Below are 17,624 nucleotides of genomic sequence, written 5' to 3' on the forward strand. Positions count from 1 at the left end.
AACATCTGTAGGATTGGAGTTTATGTATTGATTAAAACATATATAGAGAAGCCCACAGAAAAAAAAATTTTCAATTCTTTTTTTGTTTATGATAATATGTTTAAGAGCAAATTCATCAAACATAAACAATATAAAAACATGCATTATTATGAATGATCCAGCGGTTCCGTCACCAAGAATCATTGAAAAAAATAATGAATATGTCAATTAATAAGAAAATATAAAACAAATGCATAATAACTACAGCGCTTTATTAATGTTGATAACAAAAACAAAACAAAAAAATAACAATAATTTAAACTCAATAGAATGCGAGTAATGTTTTTGAGAAAATAGTTTATTTAAGTTTGCTTATTCAAGTTGTATAATTCCCTTTTTTTTAAAAAAAAAAAATTAATAAAAACTTTTTGATTCCAAAGAAAAGCGCCTCGATAGAATTTTAAAGCCCAAAGCAAGTTTTATTATAAGGTTGCTGGATAAGATTATCAATGATTAAATCGTATTTGTTTTTGTGCCTAATTTTGTATAAATTATGAAAATCTTTTGATTGTTAAGTTAACATTACACTTAAAACATAAAACAAGAAAATCTAACGTACATAAAAACATTCGTTGTGATTTTTTTAAATAGTAAATAATAACAACAAATAAAAAATAACAAGCTCTATCTGTTCTTGTGTCCCTACATATAGTTACTAAAGATAAAAAAAATTTAATAATTTATTTATGACTTTTTTAAACTAAAAGTTTCTAACATACTATATTTCGAAGGCTCAAAGCAAAAAGGTTGCATTTGACATTTTTACGAAAAGGTGAAAACACGGTTTGAAAGTTGTTATGTCTTGGCAATGCGAAGTATCCTGACTTTACAACCGCGTTTTCTCCGTTTCGTAAAAATGTCACTTAAAACTTTTTGCTGAGCCTGCGATTTGATTTTTATCCTTTCTTTTTTAACTGCCTAATAGTGATCAACCATAACTGTCTAATAGTGATCAACCATAACTGTCTAATAGTGATCAACCATAACTGTCTAACAGTGATCAACCATAACTGTTTAATAGTGATTTTACGCAAAGATAATCTTCCGACAAGTTCATATATATTAACGTCATTATTAACATAAATATTAACATATAACATATTAGCATACATTATTATAGTTATAACTATAAAAATGTATACTATATATAGTATAACATACAGGTTTTATAGTTATTGTAATAGGTTAGTAACTAATTTTAAAAAAATTGACAAAAGGTTTTCTCATGATAACAATTATCTTAAATGTACACAAACATTCTGAGATAGATAAGTTTTACAATGTATAAAAACATTCTGAGATGGCTTATTCAATTAACTTTCAATTTTTTATTTTTCAAATTTTTATCAATAATCTAAAAACTAACACAATAAACGCCCAAAACTAATTTTTTTTTTACAATATGTTTCAACACGGCATCCCCCCAATCACCAACAAACTCACTTGTGCCACAACAACTTCCATCATCCCTGTAGATAATATTTTAACAAATTACTTTCCAGATCAGTCCTTAAAAACATAATAAAAAGCAGAATAATTAAATCACAAAGGTTAGGTTGTCCTAATTTCTTTTTTCAACAGCAAAAACTCATCTGTATTCTCATATGTAGTTAACAATTATAAAAGTAAAATTTTAAAAGAAATTTCAATAAATCTTTCATTCCTAAATTTAATGAATCGCTATCAACAATAAACCGGGTAATGTATACCAAGCATGGACTCAATTGGACACAAACTACAGCTATTACCTATTTCTTAACTATAAATTATTAACTATGTAAATTATAGAATTATAACGTACTTCTTGAGCATCATAACGAAAATTAGCAATACAGCAATACATGAAAAAGGAATATTAAAATCTATTTGAACAAATTAAAAAAAAAACTAATAACCCCTGGTGACAAAAATTTGGCACAAAATAAAAACAGACAGTAATAGTACAACTAAAAGTTTAATGATCAAAAAATATTGTACAAAATATTAAACAATATATTAGTTTTTTATTTTCGGGACTGCAATAATGGTTTCTCGCCATTACGACGTACGGCATCAACTTTTTTGTATACATGTTCACACATGCCTTGTACAAGATTTTTATCAATTTATTTTAAACAAGAATGGATTTTTTTTTACAGCTGATCTTCACTTTCAGCTTCCCAATTGTTTTCATACACCTAGCCTTTAAGGATTGACCAGAAATCTTTAATTGGTCGTAATTCTGGGACACATGCTAGATTATCAAATTTTGTTACATAACGGATATTTTTCTCATCGAGTTAATTGGTCACACTTCTAGCATAATGTAAAGAGACCAAGTCAGGCCAGAATACATAATTACCATCACTGTGATGTTTGTTGATAATAGGAATCAATCGTTTGGTGATGCAATCATTTTTGTACACTGTTTGGTTAACTGCCAGTCTCGCAGGAACACTAAATAGTTTCGAGATTCCACGAGGGGATATGGTAATCCACACAAGAATTTTTTTTTCAAATTTGCTTTTGCGCTTATATTTTACATTTTTTGGTGCATTTTTTGCGTCATCTGAATAAAATCCAACATTCGAATTTTTATTTGTATGTTTAAATGTAAAACAAGACTCATCGTCAATGACAAAGTCGCGGTTTCTGAATTTGCGACAAATTCTTCCACACTTCAGTTGCAACTGCTTTAACTGTTTCTTAGTGCGATCAGGGATTTGTTTTTTCTTAAAATAACAAATGTTTTTTTTATTTTTTATTGTTTTTACAATGTAGGAATAATCACACTTGAATTTATTTGCAATTTTTCTTTTTGAAGTTCCAGACCGGTTGTTCAAAAGACCTTTCAGGCGATTGATGTTCCCAGCAGTCATAATTTTTGGTTTTCTGTCTGATCCAGGCTTATGAGACTTTGGCTCATTGTTCTTCCACTTTGCCATATAACGTTTAATGGTTCTTTCAGGGTGATTAGAGGCAACAAAATACTCTACGGTGCTCTTCGTTTTAGCGTTAGGATGCAAATAACAATAGTTGTACACTTGTTCAATTAATGTAGTCGACTTCATTTTTGGATAACTTTTTTATTAATTAATCTAAGTAAACAAAACTTTCAGTAAAAGATAAGTAACACTTTATAAACAAAATAACTAAAAAATTAAGACTGGATACCTAAAAATCCAATAAGTTTTAGCTTATCAAAGATTGTGCCAAATTTTTCCACCAGTGGTTAAAATATTTTTTTCAAATTAATTACAACAAAAAAGGGAGCATGAAGAAAAGTTAATAAATTACTAAAGAAATTATCAGTAAAAATAAAATAAATTTGAATATTTTACCCTCTAGAGTTAATAACAAAAAATTAATTTAGAACAATTTTTAGCTAACTCCAGACAAGTTTTTACATTTCTTTTTTTTCACCTTCATGTTTTAGTGTCACTCTGTCTTAGTTTTGACGAAATGTCTCCATCGAGTGTAATTAAGACTGCATTGAGCTTTGAAAATCTAGAGCATATAGTCATACCGAACTTGCAGTGCCTTCCGAACATCACTAACTTTTGGGCAAACTGGATTGATTGCATTATTATCCATCATTATTATCTTCCTCGTCATCAGCATCATGTTTATACGCCTCACTTTTTACTTCTTCTACCAACTGTTTATCTGTTAGAAAAGGTTTTCATTAAGTTTTCATCAGCAGAAATGACACCTTCAATTGTTGTGCCTGCAGGGTAAAAACTTTCAAGTTTTTCTATCTGATTTTGAAGCTCTTTAAATGAGTCGTCGTCTTCATCCAATTTACAAAATATAAACTGATAAATGTTTACCAAGCAAAATCAAGATGTTGAAGAATTCTGGCAAACTATTTGTAAATATTTAAACTAATCTATTTCATTGCATGTTCTAGTGCATTGAAATAGAAAAAATTACCTCTAGCCATTCTAAAATCAACCTCCAAAAGACTTATTCTCTATAGAAAAAAAAAAAAACTGTGTATATCCATTCATATCAAATACAAGATTTGTTCTCGTTTATCTATTTATTATATTTACAATATATAGATAAGCAATATTTACTTATTTCGTAAAAATTAATATTGTATTTCCAGAGAAAAAGATTAGATCGATAAAGCATCTCGAAAGCAGTCGAAGATATTGTTCCTTTTTTTTTCGTAACGGCAAAAACCAAATGCTGTAGTTCTGTTGAACCACTACTATGATATTCTCTTAGCACAGATGATTGTGAAAAATTGCATCATTTAAACAATTTTTTCGGTTTTGTTTTTGTAACCGATAATGGTACTGCAACTGTCTTCAATTTGGCAACACACTCAAGCTCTTTAAATAATGAAATTTTTCCATACAGTTTTGTAGTTTCATCCCTACAAAATCTTCCATCAAAGTTCTCCAAATCACCTGATGGATACCCAGCAATATTTCCTAAATCAATCGCAAATGCCCTTAATATTTCTTTTTCCATACTGTTTGAATTGTCAATGTCAAGAAGTGCTTTAATCTGAAAAACCGCTATAGTGTGCCCCATCTTTAGGAAAGGAAACCCATCTTTAACCACAAAATATAGACCTATTTTATGACGTCCATTGTTTGTAAAAGTCAATCATTGTGGAATGCATTACAAGTTACTTACTAATTAATAACCTTATTACCGTTCATCAATTTGGCTTTTTAAAGCACAGGTTCACCTGTACACAGATATTACCAACCTTAAATGAGTGGACCACTGTTGCTAATAAGAAAAAGATAGTTGATGTTGTATACATAGACTTCGAGAAAGTCTATGATTCTGTAACTCACCCAAAATTACTGTTCAAACTGCATTGTTATGGTATACAATATGGTTTGCTAAAATTGATTACAAGCTTTTTAACAAACGGCTCTTAATTTGTCTGTGATGGTAACTTGTATTTAAACAAAATTCTTGTAAAAAACGGAATACTTAAAGGGACTGTTTTGGGACCCATCTTAATTTTAGTTATTATAAACCTTATCAATACCTTAAAATTTTTTTCAAGAAGGTCAAAAGTTTGGAAACTTAATACAGCTACCAAAAATGTTTTCATCTACGCTATGGACATAGTTCTTTACCGTTACTACGCTATGGACACAGTTCTTTACCGTTAAATTCATACTCAATGACATTGATACACCTATTGAATCTATTAATTCAACTCAAGATATCGGTATAATCGTATCTTCGGATATGAAGTTTTCTATTCACTGTTCTTTTATTGCAAGCAAGACACATTCTCCTACTAACTTACTTTTAAAATCTTTCATCATTAACGATTCTCAGCTTTTAATCAAAGCTTATAAAGTTGATGTTTAACCTATTATAGAATCTTGCACCTATGTGTGGAACCCTCCATCTTTTAAAAGATATGCATTGGTTAGAAAAGGTTCAGAAATCTTTTACAAAAAGTGTCTGTAAAAGATACCGTATTCCTTATAAAGATTAATCTTTAGGGCTCTATATATTAAATCTAGAATCTCTTGAATGCCGTAGAATAAGGTTTGATCTTGTAATGACCGAGATAACTATACACAACCTTGTCGATCTACCTTTTTCTGGTTTTTTACACCAGCTCCTTCTTACTATTCAATATGATGTCATGCCCCAAAACTTGTTTCACATATCAAATATAAAAATGATACACTAAGATTTTTCTACTGTGAAAAAATAATCTACCTAATTCAATTGTTAATTTGTCCAATATCAAAATTTTTTTTGTCTCAGATAAAAAAAATTAAAAACTGCAGACATCACTAACAGATGTCAAACTAGCTTTAATATTTCTTTACATTTTGAATATTTGAAACCATCAAGATTATTCTTACATTTGGAACATTTGATATCCTCGATATTATTCCTTACATTCTAAACATTTAGTATCATTAAGGCAGGGGCGGATGATATCAAATAGGCGGAAAATTTGTAACCCCTCTCAATTTGAGGAGGTTACAAATTTCATATAAACTTAAAATTTATCGATTATATAAGTCTAATTGAGAATAGTACAAAAAATATTTAACAACTTGTTGCTTTTTATTTTTAAATACATTAGAATTTTTCATGATAAATATACACCCACAAATATTAAGTACTAATTATAGGGCCGACGGCACGGGTTTCGAAATGCGGGGAGGGGGGAGGCACGATCGTCAATTCTTAAAAAAAGTCTTCTATATCTAGAATTTCCTAAAAAAAAAAGAAAGTCCTTTAGAAAAAGAGTGGAGGACACGTGGCTCCCCCTCCCCCGGTTTCGTCGGCCCTGGTTACAAATAATCAGCCCCAAAGATTTTTTAAAAAGAGGTAAAGTGTTCCAAGTTTTCAAAACTTTTTTCCTGAAAGATTTGTATTAAAGATACGCAAAATGGATTGCGCTTTTTATCTACCATGCTTTTTATACGCTATGGTAACAAAAATAACAAAAATAAAATAGTCATTTATTAAAATTTTTTTAAGTTCTAAATAATTTTGAATTTTAACTTCAATCGAATATAAAACGTAATCAAATTGTGAATAGAAAATGTTAAAACTTAAAATTTTTTTTTAACAATTTGATCACGTTAAGTTTTAATATTTTTTTGAGTTTTGTTTGTTTATGTTTAACTAGTTTATTTTCAAAACACATAAACACAGAAACACCCCCCCCCCTCCCTCACACACACAAACACACATATATAAATATATAAGATATACAAACCATATATTATATACACGTCTACTATATACATATGTAATATATGTATATATAAGTATATGTATATGATAGTAGTAGTAGTAGTAGTAGTAGTAGTAGTAGTAGTAGTAGTAGTAGTAGTAGTAGTAGTAGTAGTAGTAGTAGTAGTTGTAATTGTTGTTGTTGTATTTATAGTAATAGTTTATAAAATTCATAAATATTACATAAATATTCTCTCCTTTAGTCATATTAAGAATGAAAACAAAAGTAACATTTGTTGACGAAGTATCTTCTAATAATATTGTAAGAATATTTTATAAACTTTTTTAATTTACTTTATATTTCATCAAGATTTTTTTAGTCTCAATCATTTAAACCATAACTAAAAATCTTTTTGATAATTTGCTATATTTTCATTTCATTAATTTTGTCTAAAATGTCTGTGTGTGTGTGTGGTATGTGTCTATGCACATACCACACACACACACACACACACACACACACACACACACACACACACACACACACACACACACACACACACACACACACACACACACACACACACACACACACACACACACACACACACACACACACACACACACACACACACACACACACACACACACACACACACACACACATACACACACACACACACACACACACACACACGCACACACATATATATATATATATATTTATATATATATACATATATATATATATGTATATGTATATATATATATAGTTTTATAAATTGTCGGCTTTGAGTGTGCAGAAGATAAAGAATGATTCTTTTGACAACAAATGATGTCATTTTTAATTACTTTTGACTTAAGTCTGACAACTTTGTGTTGCCTGAAAATAACAGAAATTTCCTTTTATTTTTTTTGTGTCATTTTTTTTTTCTTATCTTTTTCTTAAAAATTTTTGGTCAAAATTATTAAAAATATACAAAAATTATAACCAGAATAGTGATAGCTGAATAGTTGCTATCTGTTGAAATATATATCTTATTATTGAGTATACACATTTAAAAATCAGTGTTGTGACCAAAACTAAAATCAGTTACTAAGTTAAGTAAAAATAAAAACGAATTGTAAAAACTACTCTTACTAAGTAAAAAATAAGTCTTACATAAGTAAAAAAGAAGTCTTAAAAAATGAAGCCTTGTCTTACTATATTATTATTTGTATGTTATTATATTATTTATTAAATGTTATTAAATGAACATTCATTGACTGAATTATTTAGGCACCGACGTAAACAAATGCGAACCTATTGACAAATTATTTTTTTTATTAGATAGATACAAAAATGTATACAAAAGTGTATAAACTAATTTATTTTGTTTGTAATTTATTTATTTACATCTATGCGTTAAAGCTTTTTTATGCATGTACTCCTATCTTTATTAACTTGGAAAACATGGGTGAAGGCTACTAGTCATTATGTCGCTCTATAAAAAAAATTTAAATTAATCTTTTTCTTTATTTTGCCCTTTTGATTATTTAAAACCAATAAAAGCAACCTTAGTTCCAAATAGTTTTAATTTTGATTAATAATAAGTTGTATTCTGATCATCGTGTGCTATTTTGCCAATATCAAATAATCTTGCAATAATTTTATGTTCTCTTTAAGTAATAATTGATGCATTTACAATGACCAAATAGTCGTATGATACTTAAGTAAAATTTTAATCAAACTAAAAAGTTAGTTGAGTAGTTTTAGTTAAACTTAAACTAACCTAAACTACCATCCCTATTAAAAATTGTTCATCTTATATTCTTTTGTTGTATTATTTTTTAATTTTGATTGTTGGTAGAGAAACTTGTGGCCAGCTTTTTTCCTATTTATTATCTTTCTTTTTGCCCTCTTTTGTTTTCATTTTCTCCTAATGCATTTCACTTTTTTTTTTTTGTATAAATTTGTATCAATTTTGTAGTATTTTTTTAATTGAAAGCTTTTTTTTTTTTTACAGTAACAAAAAACAAAAACAAAAAAAAAAGTTCATGGATTCCTTTGTTAGTTTAAACAAGTATTTTCATTTTCTTTTGTTCTTTTTTTATTGTACTACAAGCATTGTTCTTTAATGCTACAAATATTGTTTTTTATTCTTGATTGCTACATATATTGCACTTTTGTTTTTCAATACTGCTTTAGAAGCCTAATTAATTATTCACTTAATCATGTTTCCAAAGTTAAAAAGAGTTAATTTTTTCTTTTTATTTTTCAGTGTTTAAAAATGTTAAAAAAATTTTTCTGGAAAAAATTACGAAAGACTAATATAATCTTTTTTAGCTTAGAATCATGGAATTCTGGAATCTCTAGCTGGTTTTTTAAATTAGGACTCCTGGTTTAAAGTTGAAAAGTTTCTGTGCATTAAATGTGCTGATTTTTTACTCTAAATTTTTTAAAAACTTTTAGCTTTTTTCGAGCTCATGGACTAATATTTATTTAAATCTACAGTTGTTACACATGGAGTTCCAGAGTTTTAAATTATGATTTTGTGACATTTAAATTTGAAGTCTATTTTCTTCACATTCCTGGCTAAAAGAGACATCTGTTTTTTTATCAGCTATATATTTTTTTGGCTATTTCAAAATATTTGTTTTGTTACTTTTTTGATAATATTCACTAATATCTAATTTTTAGATAATTAAAAATACTTTATTATACCTTAGTGTAAAAAATAAGTGTAAATACTATTGACTTAACTGTGTTAAGTCAATAGTATTTTTTGCTATAGATAATTATAGTTTATCTTCCAAAAAATATAATAATTCAAATTTTAATAATTATAAATGCAACAACAACAAGCCAACTAGTGCATCTAATATTACTTCTATAATAAACTCCTAGGAAACAGCTTTTCAATAATATTCAAAGCTTAAATAAAACTGCTTGAAATATTTTTTTTATAATATAAAAAATCTTTTGGAATAGCTATCTAAATGCTACTCATATCTAAATGCTACTCATTCTTTATCACAACATAAATTTTTTATCAAAACATAAAATTGTTTATTACAACATAGAATTGTTCATCACAACATAGAATTGTTCATCACAACATAAAATTGTTTATCACAGCATAAAATTGTTTATCGCAACATAAAATTTTTTATCACAACATGAAATTGTTCATCGCAACTTAAAGTTGTTCATTGCAGCGTCAATTTTAAAACTTGCAAAACTACTATAGTAAACTATGCAGAATAGGCATTAAAAGCATTTAGTGGTCACAAAAGCTACAAAGTTCACTATTTGGTGGTCACAAAAGCTACAATTATCATCATATTTTGCTTATATATAGATTTTTAGAAAAACTCATTTAATACAATACCCTCTAAACTTTTTAACAAGTGTGCAACTGAATTTTTTTTTCTGGCAGGATAATGGCATTTTTAGCTATTACATTTATCTAATTAGTGTTTTTATTATTCTTAGCTAGGTCATTTAGTCAACTTTACAAATTTCTAATATTTCATCTTGAGTCGACAATTTATTTTCTGAAAATCAATTTGGATTTTGATCATCATTTTTTAGGGATGATTTGTAAGCTATAATGACAGAATGTTCTTTTGTGTCTTAGAAGAGGTGAGACAAAAACTTTTGATTATTTTATCAAGGCATGTAAAGTCTATAAAACCTGGTATGCTATTTTTCTTCATCACGTCTGGGTAAGGTTTAAAAAATGTAGAGATAATTTTTTTTTTACAAGTTTTGTGACACCGGTTAGGAAGGAGGGTTTGAACTTTCAATTAAATGCTCTTCCGCAGTGCTCTATGATGAGACCGTAAGGACTTCTTGGGGCACCTAAATAAAAAAAAAAAAAAAAGTAAAAGAGAACTCAAGTTTGATCAAGTTTGGTAAAAGAGAAATCAAGTTTGATTTAGAGTTTTGATAAATTTATAAACTTTATTCATTAAATTTTTTTTTGAGTTTTGAAAGGTTGCATGTGTTATTGGGGTGCGGTAGGCCTTGTTAAGAAGCATTATGCTATTTGAATTTTACGTACAAAATTGCAATTTTACCTATGCATTAAGCCGTTTGCATTATACCAAAACTTTTTTCAATAATCTATTATTTAAATTTTATGTTACTTATTTATTAAAAATTATTTATTAAATATTATTAATAATTTAAATAATCTATTATTTAAACAGTTTTTTAAAATTGTTTATGCTGAAAACATAAGGCAGTAATTAATTGTAAAAAATATTTGTGAAATATTTTTTTTATTAGATAAAAAAAAAACAAAAGTTAAATAAATTTTTTTCTATTTTCCATTTTTTAAAAATTTTTTAATTTCAATATAATTTATTATATTTAAACTAAATTTATTAAATATTAATAAATATAAACTTATTTTATTAAATTTAATTTCAATTTTTTTTTAAATTTTAAAATGCTCCATTTTACAATTTTTTTTTTCTTCTAAAATTTCTAAACTATGTTAAAGAAAAGAAAATTCTTTTTAATAAATTTAATTCAAGTTTCTTTAAAATGTTCATATTACATTAAACTATTTTGTTTATTGATCATAGTTTTAAACCAATAATTTTGTTTCATCCAATTACAAAAGTGCTGATTTACAAAAGTGCTTATTGCACTTATAACTTTATATAAATGCATTGCCGGATAAACATAATCAAGCCTGTAGGCAAAGTTATTAGATTTATTAAAAATATTTTAGAGAACTTTATTAGTAAATTTTATGTTTTAAGTTTATGAAAGTGTATGATTTTTTTTTTTTGATTTTGAAATTGCTTTTTAACAAAAGTTTTTTCTTTATCATTAATTTTTTAAATTGATCATATAATTAATGTCGGTTAGAAATGATTAACTAGTTTATGAATAGAATGCGAAAATTTTGCCAAAATGTTAAAAAAAAGAAGCTTAAAGCCAAAATTTAAAAAAAAATGTTGTCAATTTTTATTTATATTTTGACTGTTCAGAAAGAAGTTCAACCATAGTCAATTGCCCTCTCATTTAAAAAAAATAAGACGAATGTTTTATGAAAAAAATAGTATAAGTTTGAATAAAATTAAGTTTTTTAAAATAAAGAAATTTTTTTTTTAAACAATATATTTAAATTTTATTTATAAATTTTTCTATAACTATATTGTTTAAATTAAAGATACTTTATAAATATTTTATAAAGAAAAAGACTTACAACAATTTTTAATGTGGCTTCAAATTAAATTTAATTACAATGCAGTATTTTAAAATAGGCAATTTAAATAATTAAATTTTTAATGATCTAAATATGTTTATTGAATAAAATTACATTTACTTTTGTTACACTTTTCCCTTATGCAGCAAAACCTTATAACAAGTCCTGGTGTGAATGGTGTCACATTCAATTTCTTAATAAAAGATTACATGTAGTATAAATTATAAATTATAATTGATTATATGAAAGTATAATGTTTTTTTTTAATTTCTTATTAGATTAGTTGCGAAGCAACTGAAAAATTACTTTGTGAAATTGAAGATAAAATCAGAAATGCATCTTTAATATGTCAAACATCACTTGATGAGTTTTTAAAAGATTTTGATCACTTGCGAACAGGCTTTGTTACAAGTAAAATATTCAGTTATTTATTATAATATTCAAGTTAAAATTTATTTGAAAATATTTTTATCAGAGTTAGAAATAGGTAAGTAAACAAAGCTATCGAAGTTGATCCAGGAAAAACCCTGTTTCTGGTATTAAAATTAGGTGTATGAAAAACATGCTTCTCTAGAGTATTTCTGAAAATTGATGTTTTAAAATGACTTACAACTTTTTTTTTTTTTTGCTTTAATTTTACATATTTTTTAAATCTATTTTTGGTATAAAACTTCAAATCATCTCCCAAGGTTAATGAAAGTGAAATTATGTCAAATAACTATTAAAACTTTCGATCAAGACATTGTTCAAGGAATTGGAGAAAAGTAATTTAAAATGTTGTTTGTACATGTCCACTTAAGCAGTTTTAAAAAAATGCAGTGTATTTTTATATTTTATTGCTGTATATTTATATTTCAAAGTTATATTTATGTTCTAAAGCTACCAGGGATGTGGAGTTGTAAATTAAAGTACCAACTCCGACTCCAACTCCAATCATTGCAATTTTCAGAGTACAACTCTGACTCCAATTCCAAAGCTAAACGAATATATATTCTTTAAAAAATATTATGCAATAATTTAAAATTTTTTGTTTTACCAAATATATGAAAAATTCTTTGACGATTAAATATTTTGTACATGCACTTGCAAAACCGAGAAATTTTACTATTGGAGTCAGAGTAACGATTTTATTTACCGATTTCAACTCTGCTACAAATATTGTGACTCCGACTCCATGGCTCCGACTCCACAGCCCTGGAAACTACATTAAAACTACATTGTATAAATAAATTATATTTTTTAACATGTTCTTGGTACTTTGTTTAGAAGAGCAGTTTGACCGATGTTTAAATCAACATTTAAATATAGTATTGGAACACGATGAAGATAATATTCTTATGCAAAAGTATGGTCATAATTATCCGCTTCCTCGAATGTTGAACTACCGTAGTCTTTGTCAAACTATTGATTCAAGTATTTACTATATAATTATTTTACACAAGTCACTAACTATTATGGTATTTTTATTATTTAGTAAAATTAGGTTACTTAGTTTTACCCTAAATAAACTAATTTTAGTATTTTTAGTAACTATTTAACTTTCTATGAATTTGAATTTGAATTAAAATTCACATTTGGCATCTTTCAATATTTAGAGTATATATTAGTATTTATATATTATATGTGTTTTAAATATATAATAATAGTATTATAAATATTTTTTTCACTTTAATATAATACACCTAGTTTATTAGTACTTTATGAATGTACTGCATTTTCTTAAATGTTTTTTTTTTTTAAAAAAAGTAAAAAAAAAAGTAAAAAAAAGATTAAATAAAAATGCATTGTTTTTAATCATTTAAACTAAACTTATGAAAATAAAAAGAAGTTGAAAATATTTTGCTTAACCTACTTGTACTTGTAGTGTAACTACTTACTACACAAAGTAAAATAATTTAATTACATGACATAATAAAAATCGTAAAAAATGTGAATGCATGTTTTGATAAGCACTCTGATATTACACTAAAAAAGCCTGCTGCTGGGGGCTTCAGTACATACATTGGCTATCTTATAGCCTGCTGCCTCAAGGGAATGTCACTATATCGACTGAGGGTTTGGTATGGGACAGCAATCTTTTGTTTTATTATTCTTTGTTTTTTTCTTCATTTTCTAAAAGCGCTGTATGCTATAAAAGTAGGAAAAGCAAGAAACAATTTGTTAACTATATATACTCTATAGTAGATAGATAACAAATAAATATTAGATTCCACTGCTTTATTTTTACTAAAAATGTTGATATGCTCACATATATTATTTACTATAAATATTTTGGAAAAATATTTAAAAAATAGATAAAATTTTTAACAATGAACCAAGTTAACCTAAACCGTGAGTTACTATCTTAAATAAAATGAACTTGGCATTAGGATTTGACTAAAACTGATTTTGGTGCTCAAATGAGACTTGGTTTAATAAGCTAGGATTTATCAATATTATATGAAAACAATAAATAAGATGCTGCCAGAATATATATAGTGAATAGCTTTTTTTCATGTGTAAAAAACAAAATAGTAAAACAAAATGTGATGCTAGTAATCTTCTTGAAATATGGTCACCATGAGTAAAAACAAGATGCTGCCAGAATATATATAGTGATTAGGTTTTTTATGTTTGGCTCAAAAGAAACAAAATAGGGCTATTTTACAATAAACATTTGAACTGTTTCATAGATAAATTATCAAACTTTATATTTTTAATAATTTTATACAAAGGTCTTTTTCTGATTTTAAAAAATTTACCACAATCGCAAAACCCAGGTCAGGTTCAGGATCATCACGATCACCCTGCTACTGGTATTATGTAACCCAGCACCACCTGCCCCATGCCCTGCTGCCTTGTAGAGTGTGCTTTTTCAGGCAAAGGCTTGGAGAAACAAACTCCAACTTAAAAATCCCCTGCCTTGGGGCTTTTGGTTGAGTAAAGGCTAGAGATGATGTCTTGATAAAAATACTAATCTTGGGCAGATGTTAACTGCATCCAGCTCATGTCTTGTAGGAGGCTTCCTAGGTAAAGAGTTTAGAGGTAAGCAGAATAGTTCTGTTGATCAGCCTCAAACCCCATTTTTATCTATTAGGCTGGCGTAGGTGTAAACCTGTGCTACATTGTTTCTTGCCTAGGATGATGAATGATCTTCTTGACTATTTTCATAGGTTTTTGCTTGTGTCTCTTTGAAAGTAGCTATGCAACTCTTCCTGTTATTTCCTAATGAGGGTACAGGTCTAAAACTCACTTTAATGGTTCTGAGGCTGACTTGTTGTAAGGTTTCTCAAACATTGTGGTAGCTCTCAGAGAGGCTGATTCCATCAACATCTACAAAATGTCAGAGTGTTAGCACTGCCATGTTGCACATGGATGGTGTCCCTATTAATGCTTTTGGTGCGCATTGTCGAGGCCACATAAGGAGCCCTATGTAACAACTTAGGGTTAATCAACAGGACTAAGAAAATTGCATAGCTCATTGCTTGGAAAGCTGTGCTATATCTATAAATGAGTCAAGTTCTCTTTAAATTTAAATATACCAAAGATAAATCAAAATATTAAACATAAAAAACCATACCCTAAAGCTGACTAAGACTGTTTCGTGATTTTTTTCATGATGGTCCTCGGGCTGATGTCTTTTTCCTCTCAGCTGATAAATGCACCTCCGATGTAACCTCATGGATTCAGACAGGAATGGATACTTTTATTCCTTCTTGTTGGTTCGAAGTCAAGCCTCATTTTACCCCATCTTGAGTCAAATAACTTGCTGTCAGACAATCAATACGGTTTTTGATCCTCTCACTCTACAGCTGAGATGCTAACTGGTGTGACTGAAAGATTTTATTGCGCATTAGAGTGGCTAGGGCTATTGCTCTTGGTATATCTAGGCTTTTGATAAAATTTGACATGTTGGTCTTCTCCATAAGCTTTATTGAGATTATTAAATCATTTCTTTCTAACCACTTTATTAAAGTCATCCTCGAAGGCTAACACTCTTCTTTATATCCAGTAACTTTTGGGGTACCTCCAGGTTCTATCCTGGTCCTATTTTGTTTCTTACCTACATTAATGATCTTCCTGACAACCTTATATTTAAAGTAGCTCTTTTTGGTGATGACTCTATTTATACTCCTGTCTTGACAAAAATCTTCTCTTTTCGATCGGTTAGAACTGGCAGCTGATCTTGAATCTGATCTCACTTCTGTGGCAGATTGGGACTCGCAGTGGCTTGTAAATTTTAACTCCAACAAAACTTTTATTTTGTTATTTACTGCAAACAACTATTTCAGTACTGTTGACATTCCTATATTAATGAATAGCAACCCTCTCACTGAGTCCTTTTCTTTATAACTTCTTGGTTTATCATTTACTACTGACCTTTCATGGAAACTATATATACAATCGATTGCTAAATTAGCATCTGCTAAGGTTGCTTCTCTTTATCGTGCTTGCCATTTTCTCTCTTGTGATTCCATTCTCCACCTCTACAAATTTCTTATTCATCCCTCTATGGAATACTGTTGTCATATTTGGGCTGGTTCTTCTAATGGTGCTCTTTCTCTTCTAGACAAGGTCCAAAAATGCATTGGTCCAACAAGGTCCAAAATGCATTGTAAACGTAGTTGGACCCGGTCTATCTGCTAAGCTTGAGCCTCTTTCCCATCATCTTAAAGTTGCATCTCTTTCTCTTTTCTACAAATACTAACACCTTATAAATAAAATTTCGAACAAATTTTAATTGCATTTATTATGTAATTTATTTCACGCACACAAAAAAACCTTTATACTTATTTGAAAGAAGATTTTATAATCTATTTAAATTTAATTTAATTAAGTTAAAAATATTATTTAAGTATTGAAAATAAAATGGTCAAAGTAAACGACCTCAAAAAAATTATGGAAATTTTTTTCCAAAAAAATCTAGAAAAAGGTAAAACGTTTGTTGCTAAACAGTTTATGGAATGGGGTTTACCCAGATCAACTGCTTACGATTAAAATCTCTAAAAAGAAAAGTTGGAAGTAATCGAATTGCTAAGGTAGTTACTAAAGAAAATATTCCAAAGATTGCTGCATTTTTTGAAAATAAGTCAGGGTGCTCCCAAAAGAAAGTAGCTCAAGTTTATAACTGTAGTCAAACTCGAATTTCCCAAGTATTAAAAACAATGACTAACATTCGAACTTTCAAAAAAACAAATCGTCCAGATCATAGTCATCAGCAGAAGAAAGCTATGCATCCTAAATGTCGTAAATTGTACGAAAATTATAAAAACTTGGATTTTGTTATGGATGATGAAAGCTATTTTACTTTAAACAGTAGCATATTAGCTGGTAATGATAGGTTTTATGCTGTTGATCCTTCTCAATGTTCTGACCAATTAAGATATAATTTGCGTAAAAAGTACGAGGACAAGCTCTTAGTTTCTTGTTGCATCAGCCCTCGTGGAATAAGCCCTCTTTATATTCATTACAGTAAACAGGCAATCAACCAGTACACTTATAAAGAGATACTAGAAAAAACTTTACTTCCTCTAGTATCAGAATATTATAAAAAAAACAATGAGTTTATCTTCTGGTCTGATCTAGCTCGATCACATTACGCAAAGTCGGTCATCGATTTTTTAAAATTGAAAAAAATCAAAGTTGTACCCAAAGATATAAGCCCAGCTAGTGTTCCAGAAGCAAGACTAATTGAAAACTTTTGGGGTGATTTAAAATGGCTAGTGTACAAGAATAATT

At 28.0% G+C, this 17,624-nt stretch overlaps 1 protein-coding gene across 1 annotated transcript in view; it reads left to right on the top strand.

Annotated features, from left to right (window-relative positions):
- The first annotated feature begins 6,958 nt into the window (after positions 1–6,958).
- Positions 6,959–17,624, top strand: part of LOC100202524 (uncharacterized) — a 63,252-nt gene continuing 52,586 nt past the window's right edge. The window contains exons 1-3 of the mRNA XM_065796413.1: positions 6,959–7,024; positions 12,185–12,317; positions 13,173–13,319. Coding sequence (XP_065652485.1) covers positions 6,977–7,024; positions 12,185–12,317; positions 13,173–13,319 — 328 coding nt within the window. The 5' untranslated portion in view covers positions 6,959–6,976. The remainder of the gene's footprint in view (positions 7,025–12,184; positions 12,318–13,172; positions 13,320–17,624) is intronic.

Source organism: Hydra vulgaris, chromosome 04 (assembly GCF_038396675.1).
Source record: "Hydra vulgaris chromosome 04, alternate assembly HydraT2T_AEP".
NCBI lineage: Eukaryota > Metazoa > Cnidaria > Hydrozoa > Anthoathecata > Hydridae > Hydra > Hydra vulgaris.